The following is a 17,589-nucleotide window of genomic DNA, read 5'->3' as shown; positions in this document are numbered from 1 at the left end:
GGGATGGACCTTGAGAGGAAGTCTTTGAGAAAGAAGTTGGATTAGGTTGGGGAAAGTATGGCCCTCCTAATATTGCTGAACTTTAACTAAACAACCCTTTTAATTGGATGTGATGGTTGGGGCTGAGGAGAGCTATGCCTCAGTAGTAATTGCAGCAAGTAACTTGCTATCCTTCAGATATTGTGCTCTTCCTTTCCCACTGCTTGTATCACACACAGGTGAGGGATTGTTTACCTTTTGTGCTAAAAACCCACAAGTCCACTTCCTGCCTTGCATGTTGTTGGTTCTCAGATTTTTAATTTGAGATAACATGAAATGTCCCTAGCCTCCAGATGTTTAAAACGAGAATTCATTTACAGTGAGTTCTATCAGTGCAAGCATCTTTCTGGTATCAGGATGGGAAGGAAATAGTCTGTGGCCTAGCAGCACTTTCTAATTTTAATAGTCTAATAGCATTTGATACAGAGATGGATTGCTCCCAGTTCGGCCCGGTTCAGCCGAACTGGTAGTGGAATTCAGGCCTGGGTCGCAGAACTGGCAGCAACCCAGGCCTGCCACTGGGCCACTGCCCTTTTGGTTTTTAGTGACTGTGCATGCGCAGTTCACTGTAAATTGTTCTGCACATGCACAAAAAACAATTTACATTGAACAGTGCATACAGCACGCGTCTGGTGCCTGTGTGGGTTGCAAGTCGGTAGTAAAACTGGCAGCAACCCACTCCTTACTTGATAGTGGCATCAAAAGTTAGAACAGATGCCATATTTCTTGTTTCAAGCAGGGGATGCCTTCATCCTGCACAAACCCAGATTAATTCATAGCTGAAAGCTGTGGGAAGTATCAGAACCTCTTGTTGCTCCACTTGCTGCACTGCTCTATGGGGCCTGCTGAGATACCCCCAAGAAAAGCTGATGACAATAGTTTTCCTTTTACAAAAGTAGCTTGGCTTCCTATTTTTTTCAAGAGAAGAATGAGAGCTAATGTGCATCTCCTCAAGTATCTCTGTTGGAGGGGTGATGAGTTGCGGGTGGTATTCAACAGTTAAAAGTAAGGAGGTCATAGGAATTGTAAGGTTCAGTTATATTCTGTAAAAAGTTAAATGAATGCCATTTTAAAGTTGGATAGGGTTAGGGTTGTAACTAACATAGTCTTAAAATAGCTTTTAAGTTAAAAAAAAATCAAGAAATTGTAATATTATTTCAGTGTTCTGAAAACCTCTCTTGCTTTGGCTAGCTAAGTTTGATTTTGACCCATTCTGAATTTCTTTTTAAAAATAGTTTTCTTCTGAATCAAATTAGTAAAATTAATAATTCCAAATTTTAACTCCTTGGATGTACTAAAAATAATGCAAAAAACAAATATACTGTATTCTTGAAGATGGCTGTTAATGTCTGAACTATCTCCAGAACTACAAATACAAGGCCCAAGCTTAGAACTATTGGATGTGTAACAAGATCAAAAGAGTCCTTGGTGCGAATCATAACATAAAATGTGTGTTATAGTTGAAGCGGTGCATGAGATTTTAGATATAACTGTAGACTAGAAGAATTCATCCCTAGAAGGGAAGCAATTACTATTAGAATTTCTCTTCACATCTTTTTGGTAACTGGTCAAAAAAAAAAACCCACTTAATGGAGGCTTCCCTGAATTCACATGGTTTCTCCTATTGCTCACCAAAATTGAAGGGCTTGATTTATGCACCCAGGCACTCTGGAAATGTGGAACAGGCAGAAAAGCTCCAGCTGACCATTATTTCCAGTTTCAATTCTTCCTCAAAATGAATACCTTGCAATTCTCAAAAGTCACATTCATATAGTGCAACTTAGATTCCGTTACTTCCAGTTCTAGCACAGTTAAGTGGCTATAGTTATGCAGAGAAGGTGAATGGAATAAAAATCACAAAATAGCTATCGTCTTTCTGTTGCAAACCTCCAATTCCTAAAAATTGGTATCATTTTCCTTCCTATTTCATATAAGAAGTGTATAAATGCTTAAATCAGATAAAAACTCATTTACATTCATATACAGAGATGAGCTCTGAATTCACACTGCTGTACAGAATTTATATGTTGCAGCAGATTAATAATGAAAGAATTGATAACTGACATGAGCAAACATGATTCCTTGGATTGTTCCCCTTGATCACTTTCTACCCATATCTTTTGCAAATATATTTGGATTTTCAAGTTACAAGCAGCAAATTAAAAGCATGAACTTTTAAGAAAATGCCTAGCTGCCTTAAAGATCGCAAAATATTGATTGCTATTCGTGTAATGAAATTCTTCACTGTAGAAGCTTTTCACTTCTATAATAATTGTTTTTGAATCTTTCCCTAGAACGATAGCATTGAACTAGTTTTGGGAAAAGTACAAATGGCTGCCAACAATTTCCAGAAAGTAATGTAGAGTATTGCAAACGGTGGCTTGCAAAATCAGAGGCTGTTGGTTGTAGATTGCAGTCCAAGCTGGACCTGCTGACTACTACTCATCGACAGGTGGGCTGTAAGCTGATATTCTAATTTATGTTCAAAAGGGGGAGGATGCAGGCAAGGCGTCTCAATTACAAGATCTCATGGCAACAAGTATGAGCTGAGTCTCCTCAAAATAGCCACAGGGAGGCTATATAACAAGAAATTCTGTGGGGAAAGCATCAGTCCTCCACAGATCTTCACCACGTGTTGTGCTGTCAAAACCCCCCTGAAAGGAACAGAAAATCATCACTGGGTTTTTCTTCACCTTTTCTTTACAAGATTTTGGGAGGAGATACTCTTTTGGATCTCAAGACATTACTGTAGTTTTGCATCTAATCTTTGTGAGGTAGCTCTTCTACTTTCTAAATCTGCTCATTTTCCTCACCTCGTCTGTCTGTTGGGCTTCCTTTGCCTTCTGTGACCATGAAATACTACTGCCCAAGCTCACTTCCTAGATACAGGCGATATGCAAGGCACCTCAAGACTGTGCGTTTCCCCAATGACGTTCTCTTCCAGGACCACATTCGACAGGGTGACTTGGAACAAGTAGGACGTTTCATTCGGGCCAGGAAAGTCTCCTTGGATACCATCTATCCCTCTGGTACGTGTAAGACTGATTGGAGGGTGGCTGAGTAGGAAGCTGTTTGATCCCAGGGAAAGATATGGGTTGAATGTTAGGCTGCATTTTCAGTGTGATTTAAGGAAACAAAAGGGAGTTTCCTTCCTGTCTCTCAGTTGCCATATAGTCCACATTATTTTAATGGAATCATTCAAGAGTGGAGTAAGTCTAAAATACTATATCTTCTTATAGTACCCTCACCAACTTATTTCCTTTGTGTACATAGTAATTTGCTTCAATATAAACAAACAATATAAATGAAAAATGGGCAATAAAATAGAGGACATGCTTCTCAGAAATACTTTGAAGGCTTATGCCTAACTCTAAGTTTGGGATTGAAGTAGTTTGATGTCTTTGAGGCATCAACTCTGATTATTATCTCAGTGCATGGAGATCTATGCAAGAAACAATTGCAAGAGGAAAGATGTGGGAAGCATAGAAATGATGTGACAATTACAGGTTGCAAAATCCCAAGTAAAATTATGGCAGGACCAGCTTAATCTTTCTGAAAGACATTGCTTAGACTTGTCTTCCTAGTTTGGTACATTTCAGATTTTGTTGGGACTGTAACTTTCAGAATTTCCCAATGGGCTTTGGCCATGATAAGAATACTATGGGCTGCAGCCCTAATTCATGTGGAAGGTGCCCAATTGGAAATAATTGGTTTAGGTTATTTTAGCCCAGCATTGTAGGACTATAGGAGTCTCTTTGGGGATCATTTTGCTGTTAAGGAGACTGGCTTCCATCAAATAATTCTCAAAGAAGCTTAGAAAACATACTCAGGAATCTTGATTGAACTTCTACTTCCTTTTTTTGCCTGAAGTGAATAATCTTAAAAACATCAACAGATCTATGTGGATGCATGTTAACTGAACAGTTTTAGTTATTTTTCTTTACTTGAAAGATTTTTCTTGTGCTAAGATGAAAAATGTGATAGGATCCCCTTCAGTTTATAGTGCCCCTGTCTGTCAGACTAGTTTTGATATATCATCTTTTCCAATTAGGAATGGCTGCCATCCATGAAGCTGTGCTTACTGGGAACCTCGAATGCGTCAAGCTTTTGATAAAATACGGCGCTGACATAAATCAGACAGATGAGGAGGGCTGGACACCTCTACATATGGCCTGTAGTGATGGCTATGCTGACATTGCAAGGTCAGAGATGCTAGATTGTTTACCTCATTCCCCCTTAGCCAGCTATGCCACTCTCTCAATAAACAGGAATTATATGGCCAAGGAAAACAAGAAGGGGAAAGCGATTGCACTGCTTAATTTCTGGGTAGGGAACTTTGAAGTGAGAAGAAAGAAGTACTTGCTAGTTTATTCCAAAAGATGGATGAATCCTCTCTAATCTCACAGTGCTCTCATCCTGACACCAGCAGTGCTTATACCGTAGTATTTATTGGCAGATTAACTGTGGTATTGCCAAAATGCCAAGCAAAAATTTTTTAAATGGAACTCTTATATTTTATTTAAAAAGTGGTTGTTTTTATGGAAAGAAAAAAAAATATTTTGAGTCACTTCATAACATCATAAAGCCCTCTATATCGCTTTAAATATAATGTATAAGAGAAGTTGGTACATGTCAGTTGGACAATACACGTGGGGAAACCAAATTATTTGATTCCGGCTGCAACTCTTGATAGCAGAAATAGCTCTATGCTTTTGTGTACCACTGTATTCTCCAGGTGTGAATAGCATAATGGGGTGAACCTGCCTTAAAGAAATTTGAGAATAAAGATGATTGAAATTGCAAATTCTTATTGCAATTATGAAAAATGACTAAAGGACATCTAAACCATATTATAGTGAACTACTTCAATGGACTGAATATTTTTAAACAGAAGTGGGTCAATCCAGACTCTTTCAACCTCTGCTGCATTTCATGACTTTCTCTTTTCTGATCTTCCAGGTACCTTATCTCTCTTGGGGCCCAGTGTGATGCCACCAACAATGAGGGAGATAAGCCATCTGACCTTATTGACCCAGAATGCAAGGATCTTGTGGAGCTCTTCCAAGCAGCCCATGTAAACTAAAACTGTCTCTCTTTTCCATGTGAAATCCAGTTTCCATGGCAGACAGCATAATCTGTTGTACAAAGGGGGAAACTAGCAAAATTGCTCCTATGAAGTTGGTAAGGGAGTGTAAGATCTCCTAAAAGAGGCCATACTATAGCTGCAATAGGTATATAGGAGACTGACTACTTGGGGATTTCTCAGAGACATGCTTGGGATAGTCCATCCAAAAAGAAATGCAACATTCTTTATGGTGGTTCATTGTCCAATTCAATAGATGACATATACTGGTTCTGATGGGTGTGACTGTGTAGGCAGTTTACATATACTGTATGTTTGTGATCTGGATTGGACCGGACACATCACCTCATCACACAATCCTCACAAAATAACCATGAAAATATCTACCTTCAAAATGACATCTTTGTGTACATATGGATTATTCTAATCTAAAACATAGTGTATAATGTCCTATTTTTAATGTGTTGCCGATTCTAGATTTGCTTTTATACTGTATTTTTTAAGTGATTCCAAAACAGCTTTTTATTTTTTCAATAAAGGAATTCCCAAATCTTGGGGTATTTTTCTTTCTTCTCTTCTCACATTAATGGTAGCCCAGCTTTCGTTCAATCATTTGGTTTTGGTTATGATGCAATAAAACTCTTCTCCTAGAATCAAAATCCATATGGGGAGAAGAGCATTTGGATTTGGAATAAGCAAATCCCAGTGCCCAAAGCAACACGGATTGTCTAAAAATCAAAATAAAAAATGAAAAGGAAACTTCATCCAAGCTTGAATTGTATGGATTCTACTGTAGTTAAACCTCTGGACCTGGCTGTATTATCTGAAAAAAAAGCATTTTTACATTGCATCCAGTTAACTCTAAACGTCATTGAAATTATGCTACTTGGATATTTTTATAGCATTAACAATATGTAATATGCTGTAAGAAGTTATCTGTGGGAGGAGGGTAAATAATGCAAGAAGTCACGTAAAACCTGTATGCAGGGGTCATGATGTGATGTAACAGCCTAAGAGAAGGTGGACGGTTTATGCCATTCTAATAGATTTTATATATTCCTTTCTGCGACTACTGAGCATCAGAACTTGGGTAACTCTTAAAGCTAATGCATTGTATGTGCAATTATCAACTAGCGTAAAGGTCTGAGAGTTCTATTCTCAATAGAGGGTTTGAAGCCCCTAAAAATATATATAGCTGCCCATGTCTGAAGAGTCCCAAATAGGATAAAACTGGTCATATGGTGCCTGCGTTTTGATGATCAATGTAACAGAGAATGCCACACTATGTCAAATAGCGAAATTGTTACGACCCACATGTGTGTGTGTGTGTGTGTGTGTGTGAAAGTTATGTAAAACCCATACATGGATACATAACATAAAACTATATTTGTCTGCTCTGAAAGAGTAAAGGAAGGTAGACTGCATATACCATTCTAATATAAAGATTAGTGATGGAGGAAAAATATAAGTGTCAGGTGTGGTAATTCAAATTATTCCTATGTTTTTCTTATGATACACAGTGCCCAAGAATATGCTATTATTGAGCTTCTTAGTTCTGGTAGATGTCAGATGCTCAAATGTTGATTCTGCAAATACACTTGGTATGGATTAAGAGGGCACGTTTTACACACACACACACGGATTAAGAGGGTATGTATGTATGTATGTATATGTACATACATGTACATACATGTATGCATACATACATGTACATATACACACACAAATAACTTGTTTTAGCTTGGTAATGATTCAGTCCAGAATTAGGCCCAGAAGAAATTAGATATGAAATGAAATTAGACATGACCTATCTTGGTAAACAATGTTTTGTGGCTGGGTCTCCCTCAAAACACACACATTGTGTGGTTAAAAACTACTAGGTTATAATTGAGCAGTTTGCCTCATTTGTACCACATAAGTCAGCATGTTTTGACAAAATTTAGAGCAGTTAGGCTAAGTGTTATGCACTATCTAAACATAATGAGTACAGTTTTTCTATCTTCAGAATGTTTGTTTATTTAGAAGCAACTTTAAACAATGATTTTGATAAATGAAAATGCTTAGTAAGCTTATGAAAGTCCTTAGTAGAATTCTCAAAGGTGAAGTTTGTATTTCCTATACAGGTAGCCCTCAATTTACAACAATTCATTTAGTGACTGTTCAAAGTTACTACGGCACTGAAAAAAGTGACTTATGACCATTTTTCAATTACAACCTTTGCAGCACCCTTGTGGCATGTGATCAAAATTCAAATGCTGGGCAATTAGTTCGTATTTATGACTTGCTGTGTCCCAAGGTCATGTGATCACCTTTTGCAACCTTTTTACAAGCAAAGTCAGTGGGGAAGCCAGATTCAATTAACAACTGGGTTACTAACTTATCAACTACAGTGATTTACTTAACACTGAGGCAAGAAAGATCGTAAAATGGAGCAAAACTCACTTAGCAAATTTCTCACTTAACAACAATAATTTTGGGCTCAGTTGTGGTTGTAACTTGAGAACTACCTGTACTTATATTTGCTGTTCCTAAGAAAAAATAGAAAATTAAGCAAAAACAAGCACCCACCCACCCTCACCTTAGGTAAGTTGTAATTGATATAGATGTTGAACATATCACAAGTACTTGCCTAGCCCTGCTTATGAATATAAGCAATAGGTTATAGTGTGGCATGTTGCTTGAAGTGATCACAACTTTTCTGTGATGAAGTCTGAAGAGCTTCAAAATAATTAACTGAATCCTCAGTTATAAGTCTGTCATTCCCACCCCCCCTGTAAATCCCTTCTAGTCAGTCCTAAAATACTATGCAATCATGGGTGAGAATTAAACTTATGCACGGCATTCAATGGAACATCACAGAACCTAAATATCTGGTGGAGGATATTCCTTCCTACTATATTATGATTGGTCCCACAGTCAGCCAAGCATTCAGACTGGATTTGGCAGTTTACCCACCAAGCAAATCCTTCCCAAAGATCTGGGATAGGTAGTGTTGTTGATGGTGTTAAAGGTATTGCAAGTTGTTCAAGTAAAGCTGCCTTTTGTAGTTGACTGATGATGATTTTGTCAATGCCAATGATATTCAAGTATTATAATCGATTCACAAAATGAAGTCACAGCTGCCAGTTTTTTACCTCATATTGGTCTTCACGAACATCAAAGTTTACACAAATCTAGGATGCTGTAATGTATTGATGAGTATATGTGAGGATCTAAACAGTGTAGCCTTTTGCATTTGACAGATGGAAATTTGATCAACACGCAAATTTTGTGTCATCCAAGATTTAGTATGGTACCCCATGTGCCAATATCATTGGGATCGCTACATTTATGCCATAATCTTTTGATTTTCAGCTCTTGATACTTTGCGATCTTCAATTTGTGAAATCATAGCTGGTTCTTTAGCTGATGCTGACTTTCATTCACAGTCTTATTTCCAAGAACCTAGGATGTTGTAACAAATTGGCACATTATATGAGCAGATCTAAGCAAAATGGTCTTTTGTAATGGATAGAAGGCAATTCTGTCAATATGTAGATTTTCGAAGTGTTGTCCAAGCCTTTTTGGTATGGCACCCACCAATAATGACTAGGATCACCATGGCCAGTTTATGTCATAATTTTTCAACTTTAATTTTCAGATTTTGATACTTTGTGCTCTCCAATTTGTGAAATCACAGCTGCCAGGTCTTAAGTTGGTATTGACCTTCATTCTCATTGACTTATTCCCAAGAACCTAGGACAGTGATGGTTAACCTTTTTTGGATCACATGCCGGGTGTGTGTGTGTTCTGCACGGGTAGTGCAGGGGGGTTGTGTGCGGGCGTGCCGCATCCATAATGCTATGTGCGCGCACACACATTTTTTGCCCTCCCTAGGCTCCAGAGGCTTTCTAGGACCCTGGGGAGGGCGAAAACAGCCGCCCCCGCCCCTGGAGGCCCCCTTGAGGCTTTTCAGGAGCTTCCCTGAAGCCTCCGGAGGGCAAAAAATGGCCCTACGACCAAACCGGAAGTTTGGGAACTGTGACTTCCTGTTTGGCCGTAGGGCCATTTTTCGCCATCCGAAGGCTCAAGAGGGTGAAAAATGGCCCTATGGCCAAACTGGAAGTCACTTCCGGTTTGCTCGTAGGACCGTTTTTTGCCCTCCGGAGGGCAAAAAACGGCCCTACGAGCAAACGAAGTCCGTTTCCAAACTTCCGGTTTGGCCGTAGGGCTGGTTTTTTTGCCCCGGAGGGCGAAAAATGGCCTCAAAAGAAGGGCAAAATCAGCTGGCCAGTGCGCACATGCGTGCTGGAGCTGACAGGGCAACGCCTCGTGTGCCCTAACAAATGGCTCCATGTGCCACCTGTGGCACATGTGCCATAAACCATCACAGACCTAGGATGTCATAATTATATATGCAGATCCAAGCAGTGTGGCTTTTTATAACTGACAGATGGAAAATTTGTCAATATGCAGATTTTTCAAGTGTTGCCCACACCTTTTGCTAAGGCGCCAGCCAATAACCAATGGGACTACCATGGCTGATTTATGCCATCTTTCAATTGTGATTTTCAGATATTGATATTTTATGACTTTCTCCAATTCTTTTGTCTTCTATTCTAGTTTCCCCTGGCATTGCCACATCAATTATCCACAATTTATTTTCAATCAGTTAAATCCGATATGTCAAGATTTTATTAGTTTGTATTTGAAAATCCCAAAATATTTTAATCTGCTCATTTTCAACTATATTTTCAATTATATGTTCTCATCAATTTTTCATTATTGGCACATAATTTTTACAGATGTTCCAGCGAATCATTTTGGCAAATGTGTTATACCTCTGTTTTTAATCAGTTTGTTCAATCTTTTTGCATGAGTTGAGTATATGATGTTTCTTCTGCTTTGCGTCATTTGCACTTTGAATCATTTGATTTATTTTTTTAAAAAAATTCTGGCCTTGATTCCATTAGTTTAAATAGCTTGCTTTTGAGCAGCCAAAATCAAGCATTCAGTCCCTTTTTGAATGTTCCAATTGTAAGCCAGTCCGATTTTTATCCACTTTTCTTTTGATCTTTTGTAGAAATTAGCCACGTAATGCTTTTCCTTACCAGGCATTCTATTTGGGTTTTTATTACATTTTTTCAATATTCATGTTATGTTTCCTGTATATTTAATAAATTGTGATTTTTTATCTTACATCAGTGCTTCTTGGCTGCCTTTTACATAGTCAGCCAATGCACACTATTTTTTCTTCAACTTTGACCTGAAGTAAACCTTTGCCTCCATTTCTGCAGGGCAAGTATAATCTATTAACATCTCTAGAGGAATCTAATGCATAGCGAATAGTCATAGGTTTTCTTGTTTTTTGGTCCAAACTGTCCAATTTGGCTTGTGTTCATTTAAATAATTCCTGTCGTGTATCATATTGCAGGTATGGCCCAAGTACTGATGGTATTTCCACTGTTCAGATTCGTTTTAGCAATTTTCTCACTACTACTATTATTATAATATATATTTATATACAGTATATCACAGAAGTGAGTACCCCCCTCACATTTTATAAATATTTAAGTATATCTTTTCATGTGACAACACTGAAGCAATGACACTTCAGACCTAAACCCTACTGAGCATCTCTGGGGCATCCTGAAACGGAAGGTGGGGTGTGCAAGGTCTCTAACATCCACAAGCTCCGTGACATCATCATGGAGGAGTAGAAGAGGATTCGAATGGTAATCTGTGAAGCTCTGGTGGATTTTATGCCCAAGAGGGTTATGGCAATGCTGGAAAATAATGGTGGCCACATAAAATATTGACACTTTGGGCCCCATTTGGACATTATCACTTAGGGGTGTACTCACTTTTGTTGCCAGCAGTTTAGACATCAATGGCTCTGTGTTGCATTATTTTGAGGGGACAGCACATTTACACTGTTATAAAAGCTGTATACTCACTACGTTACATTGTAGCCAAGTGTCATTTCTTCATTGTTGTCACATGAAAAGATATACTTAAATATTTATAAAAAATTTCCCCAACACAACCTTGGGTTGGGCTGAAAGAGTATTATGTACATGTGGACACTCGTTTCTCATCCTCCTGATACCTTAAGTCAGCACTACCCAGAAATCCGACCGAAGCCAGCAGCGAACTATGTTTACATCGCACCTTACCTGCACCCACAAACTCCTCTAGGGACAAGCAGAAAAGATGAGATACCTTAACACCTGGAAGGCTTCCTTGTTCCAAATGGCCCTAGTGAATTGATGATCCGCCTTGGGGGCCTATGTCTGGCCAAGTCCCGCTCCCCCCAACCCCAACCCCGCCGATCTCGGTTTGCCTCTGGGTGCTACTTAGGACAAAGCGCCCTTCCCCAAAGCTCCCTCCCTCCTTCCCCACCGACTCCCCATATTCAGGATCCGCTCTCCTTCCCCGGAGCTTGCCTCGGACTCCCGTTTCCATGGCAACCTTCCCCGCGCCCTGCCCCGCCGCTCCGTTTCCATGGAAATTCTCTCCCGCGGCTACGCGGGGCAGGGGCTCTCCGGACCCACTCGCCCTCAGTGCGCAGGCGCAGCCCCGGCCTAGGCGCTCTCTTCCGCCCGGGCCTGGCAGCAGCGAGCGGAGTCAGGGCCGGGATCTCCCCGGGCCCAGGTGAAGGAGTTGGGAGGGTGGGGACCAAAAAAGGGGGAGGGGGAGGCAAGGAGGGGCGCTGACCGCCTTGTCCTCGGTGCCGACCCGGCTGCAGTGCTGAACTGACCCCCGCACAAGTACTCGCTGGTGGGTCAGTGGGCCTAGCGCCGGGCCAGCTCCCGATCGGACTGGCAGTTCGTAGTAGACGGCGGGGAGAAGGAAGAAAGTGGGACTCCAGATCCTCCTTTCTTTTCCCTTCTGGGCAGTGGCTGGCATCCCATTGCCAAGGCTAGATCTTTTCTCCGGGGTCCGATGGGCGAAGCTAAGGATGCAGAGATAAGAGAGCACAGAACTCCTGCATTGGGGGGTTCTCCTATGGGGATGATGATTATTATGGGGGGATCTGGGAGACTTGGGGTCTTTGCACGATTTAGGGGTTTTGGGTGATAGTGTAATACTGTCAATGTGATCAAACAATGCCTGAAATGGTCCTCTGGTCTGCAAAGCAAAGCAATTCCTGAAATCCAGCCTGCCTTGGGATGACAGGGCTGAGCCTGGATTTTATCCCTGCTCGGTTACTAAAGTAATTTGCTCCCTCATGTGTAGCTAATGGGACACCATCCTTAGTCAGCTCAGCCTTTGTTCTATCTATCCTTTGTCTTTTTTCTTTTAGTGTCACCAACCTATCCTTCCAATACCTAGCCAGGGCTGGGCAAGAGGCAGCCATGACAAGGTGAGAAAGATGAAAATTGAATTTGTACGGGTACCGAATATGTTGGTAGAATATATTATTACTTCTTTAGGACTTTTTAGTCAGCTGTTCTTTCTTGGTGAAGGCGGGCAGATGGTTGAGCTAGAGGTGTTCTGTGTAACTTATCTGATGATGATGGATAATTGTTTGGATCTTGGATTGATTATTAACTTGGATTTGGAAATCCTGTATTCCCACAGCACATTGAAAATGGCAAAGTGACATGTTAATTGACAGAGTCAAGAAAAAAAATGTGTGGCTTATACTGGTATTTTTCCCTTTGAAAAGACCTGAGTTGTCTTAACTTTTGGAACCTAACGCTTGAATTACAATTCCTAGCAATCCAGACCGTTGGCCATAGTGACTGAGGGGAATTGTAATCAGATTTGGGGGAAAGTGGCTGAAGTTAACAATGTCCTGCTTTTTAAATTTTGCCAAAGATCAGAATTTTGTCGCCTATCTCCTTTTTTTCTAGCTCCCCTGTTTCCAGAGTAGTTTACAATGGCAAGAGAAACAGCAGTCCTCGCTCCCCAAGCAACAGCAGTGAGATCTTCACTCCTGCACATGAGGAGAATGTGCGCTTCATCTATGAAGGTGCAGAATGGGAAGCATTTGCTGCATTTCCGCCAGATCATGGCATATTATGCCACCTTCTATTATGTATATTACTTATGTACCACATACCATTTAACAAGTATTGGTGACATTTCCCCCCATATCTATGCTTTTTTTTAAACATAGGCATGAGTAAGTGGAGAAAAATTACTGAAAATGAGAGTCTTTGAAAGTCAAAAACTTTATACATGGCTCTAATGTTTGGGATTGACAGACCAACATTGTAAGTTCTGTATAGTGGGTCCTCTAATTGCAAACAGTATGATTTCTTTGTTTTTTAAACATTTCTTGTAGCATAGAATCACTGTTAGTGTTTAGGTGGCTGATTCAGTCAGAAAGAGCTTCCTTAGTCTGCATATGAAATATTTTCCTATCTTAATATTTTCCTTTTCTGCAGCATGGCAATCTGTGGAGCGGGATCTCCGCAGTCAAATGGCAGGTGGTGAAAGAGTTCTTGTAGAGGAATATGTGGAGAAGGTACCAAATCCCAGTTTGAAGGGTGAGTTTCATACTGTCAGATACTTTCTTATGACAAACTTATTGACATCCAGTGTAAATTACGAATTTCTTTTATGTGAGTATACATTTGAAGATAATTCAGAAGTTTCAATGTGTTCTTCAAGTTCGTTGCTTATAATATATATTTTCAGTACTTTGTCTTATTAATTAGCTCCTATTTACGGGGTTTAATTGTGTGTGTTCGAGCTGTCTTTCAAGTGTCCAGACAGTCCAAATTCATGATACTTTGGCATCTATTTTTTTCAGTTTCAGTTATGAAACTGAATTGTATGAATTGTATGCTCTATATCCAGCTCAAAGTTCTTCTAGTAATTAACATTACTAACATTAGCATCAGTAGTGAGGAAAAATAACAAATGGCTACATAATACAACATCTTTTATATAATTGGTCCTAGACTTTGACATTTCCTTCTGTCTTAACTTTGGACTTTGGCACATGGTGAAAACTATTGTTCACAATGAAATTAATTTGTCTGTTGCTGATCATTGATCATAATTTCATTTTATATAATCTAGTAGCTGGTCTTACTATTAGCTGGGTTGGGTGCCTTAGTAATAGAATGGTGGAATAGAAGTGTTTTTAAAAAATAAGTTATATTTGGGGTAACACTTCTGTGCAAATATGCTTATGCAAAAATTGGAGATTCTTTAGGATCTTAAAATCAATTTATTGAATACAAGATAGTAGTATTTCTAGCAATAAATAGGCTGTTATATGCAAATGTGTAAGCCCCTAGACAAAATATACTCTTTACAGAACTTGGAGATTGCCAGTTTACCTTTCCTTTTGACAAGGTTCTGCTATCTTCCATTAAAAATTTATTCATGTATTGTGGTAGTTGTCAATATTTTTCACCATCAGCAAAATACTGCACCAATAGCATAGTGTCTCTTGTTAGGTCAAGAAAGTTCTACCTAGGAATCATAATCTAAACCGTGCAACTAGAAAATCTCTAACATAAAAGGGAGCAAGATTAAATGCATTGTTTTTCAAATGCATGTTTGAATTTATGCAATCGTCAAATTAATGGACTTTAGAATTAATGGCTATTAATCATAAGCAAGAACAAATAACTGTTCCTGTCTTGGAAGTTTTATTTTAAACTCCTGTGCAAAATAGAAAGTTAGACTTGATAGCCGAAGTAGTAGTATCTAATATCCCAATATTATGATTCTAGTCCAACATTTGATTTATAGTAGTGATCAAATGAATGCACTTAGGAAATTCAGAGGAAAAGGATAAAGAATGGCATTTTTCCATATATAAACTTTTACTGGCTCTGAACATTCTTTGTTCTTGCTTATGATTAATAGCCTTTAATTCTAACCTCTATGAATTTGATGATTGCATAAATTCAGATATGCATTTGAAAGACACTGCATTTAACCTTGCTCTGTTTTATGTTAAGAGATTTTCTAGTTGCACGGTTTAGATTATGATTCCGAGGTAGAATTTTCAACTCTTTAGAAATATATTTGGTTGCATCGTTGTGAAGATAGCTATGGATTCTTATACTGTATAGAACATATAGTGGAGCATACAAATATTTTAATTAAATGTCTCAGTTATCTATAGCCCAAAATTAAAATTTAAAGAATTATTAATTAGATGATGGTATGGAATCCACCGTAGCAATGTTCTTCTTGCTAAAGTCAGTAGAAGAAAATAACATGGGGGATCTGGAATTTTATCCTAAATTTTCTTCCTTTATTTTTTTGACAGCATTCAAGCCTGTTGACTTGAGCGACCTAAAGCGACGGAACACACAGGACTCTAAGAAATCCTAAAGTGGCTTGGGCTAGCCCAGCCCCAATGCTGGCATGTGGCCCACTGGTACATGAATTTGATAACTTTGTGTTGGTTTCCTCCTTAGGTCTGGATTGTGCCTGGGGCTGGCTCTGAATTTCCTAGGAAGGATTGGCTTTCTGCCTCTTCTTCTCAGCATTCCCTGGCCTGGGCTGTCTGTCTTCATTCTAGAATTGAGCCCAGGAGTTCCTTTTCCTTAGTAAATGACATTTTAATCTGACGATAGCCAAGTGGCTGGCATGTGTCCTGTCTGTCTACGTGTGAAATAAGACAGAAGCATTGGGAACCACCAGACCTAGACTCTCCCTAAAGTCCTCTCCAAACCCAGCTCTTCTTAGGGAAAAGCTGAGAGGCTGATGGGAAAGAAGCAGCAGTGGTTATGTAGTCTATTCTGCCAATACAAACCAGGAGATTTTAGACTGCTAATACTTGAGCTTTTGGTCTGAAGAACGGAACAGTATTGCTCAGCCCGTTGGTACAGTGATGATGAAGAAGAACTGAAAAATAGAAGCGTCAAGCCCAGGACAGTTTCCCAAGTGCAAACTTTTTGAGATTCAACTGTATCTGGATAAATCTGACTGGTCTCCCTTACCACGTGCTGAAAAGATGCACCAGATTCTGTGGTTTTTACACCTTGACTAGCAGCCTCAGCCAGGGGGGAGGTGGCATTTCTGAGCTAGCCCCAGAGCCCAGCCCCCGTGCCCCAGCAGGGCTGGGGTCAGCCTTAGTGTGTGCTGTTCACTAGCAAGTGGCAGAAGTACCCATGCTTGTGTCTAGCCCAGGCATTGGTGTTGGGGACCCTACCTAAAATAGGTAGGCAAGGGCATGGTGGCTGTTTCTTTCCCTTTGTTATGTCCCCCTTTGAATTGTGTCTGTCTTTAAGGGGTGTTGTAAATAAAACTGGTTAGTCATTTTGACCTTCTGTTGTGTGACCTTATCTTGCATTCTAGTTGCATTCTTATAGTGGAAGTCACTTAGTTATCTACTACTATATTCTTTTCTGTGACCAATAATTAGCTTCTCTTGACCTAGTATCGCCTTTCTTGGAAAAAGGTGAATATCTATTTTTTTTCTAGTTACTGTACTTATAATATTTCGATTAGTCTTCCTAATCATTATTTTGTGTTGGCCCTGGCCAATGGCACCCGAAGTGACTATTAGCTTGTTCTTTAACTAACCAGCTCACCCTAGCCTTTTTTGTTGCATCTTTGTTTCGGATGTGGCATATCCCTGAAAGAATATTAAACATCTTTGCTCAGACTTCCATAGCTTTGGATAAAGGAATTTAGCAAATCCCTGTTTTGCAGGAAGAGTCTTCAGAAGTGTTTCCCGATGTTTCCAAATTGGAAGCAACTTTATTCTGTTCTGTTCATTTCATGTTTTGCATACCTGAGGATAGTGTTTATATCCTGAAGTGAAAAAGTGAGATTATTGAGAATCACATGCTTATAGGTGCTAATGTGAGGCAAAGGCTGTTACACAGAGACTATATTATTTCAGCAATGGGGTATTTCGTCCCCTTTGAATATGAAAAGTTTAGTACAAGTAGTCTTTGTTTAATAATAGCAGTTGGGAGTGGCAGTTATGTCAATGTGGTCATAAAGGATGACATCACATGACTGCACCAATTTATGACAGCAGTTGTGACAGTTCAGGTTGCTGTCATTAAATTCTGCATGGCCATTAATAGCATATGATTGCCATTTGTGACTGCCTGACGGCTTCCCCATTGACTTTGCTTGTCAGAATCTGGCAGTGAAGGTTACAAATGGTGATCACAGGACTTTGGGACACTGCAACCATCGTAATTGTGAACTGGGTGTCAAATGCCCAAACCATCATGACGTGACTGCAGGGACGTTGCAGCGGCTGCAACTACGAGGACCAGTCATCTCATTTAATGCTGTGGTAACTTTGAAAGGTCTCCGAACAAGGGATCATTAAGCAAAGACTACCTGTATTGTACTATCTGAGTATTCAAATTGTAGGATCCCAGCTGGCATCTTCAGAGAGTGAACTGTTGTACAAAGAGTGTGGATTAAAATCATGCATGCTTTGCAGAAAAATAGTGCAAACACATGCATAAGTTTTTGAGGAGACATTTTTTTAAAGCCTTGACAGTTCCAAGTCAATATATTATTGTCCTACGTGGAAGAGTGCA

At 39.6% G+C, this 17,589-nt stretch overlaps 2 protein-coding genes across 2 annotated transcripts; both read left to right on the top strand.

The window, feature by feature from the left end:
- Positions 1–2,657: 2,657 nt before the first annotated feature.
- PPP1R27 (protein phosphatase 1 regulatory subunit 27) lies at positions 2,658–5,689 on the top strand. The gene is made up of 3 exons (XM_081937267.1): positions 2,658–3,068; positions 4,091–4,241; positions 4,999–5,689. Exons 1-3 carry the CDS (start codon positions 2,891–2,893, stop codon positions 5,120–5,122), a joined length of 453 nt encoding a protein of 150 aa, XP_081793393.1. The 5' UTR covers positions 2,658–2,890; the 3' UTR covers positions 5,123–5,689.
- A 5,860-nt stretch (positions 5,690–11,549) lies between these two features.
- MCRIP1 (MAPK regulated corepressor interacting protein 1) lies at positions 11,550–16,345 on the top strand. The gene is made up of 5 exons (XM_081939104.1): positions 11,550–11,755; positions 12,408–12,467; positions 12,961–13,079; positions 13,498–13,599; positions 15,345–16,345. The coding sequence occupies exons 1-5, from the start codon at positions 11,565–11,567 to the stop codon at positions 15,407–15,409; spliced, it is 537 nt and encodes a 178-aa protein (XP_081795230.1). The 5' UTR covers positions 11,550–11,564; the 3' UTR covers positions 15,410–16,345.
- The last annotated feature ends 1,244 nt before the right edge of the window (positions 16,346–17,589 follow it).

Source organism: Natrix helvetica, assembly GCF_964273705.1.
Source record: "Natrix helvetica genome assembly, chromosome: 1".
Taxonomy (NCBI): domain Eukaryota; kingdom Metazoa; phylum Chordata; class Lepidosauria; order Squamata; family Natricidae; genus Natrix; species Natrix helvetica.
The sequence above is the reverse complement of the archived record's forward strand: the minus strand, read 5'-3'. Positions and strand labels throughout refer to the sequence as shown.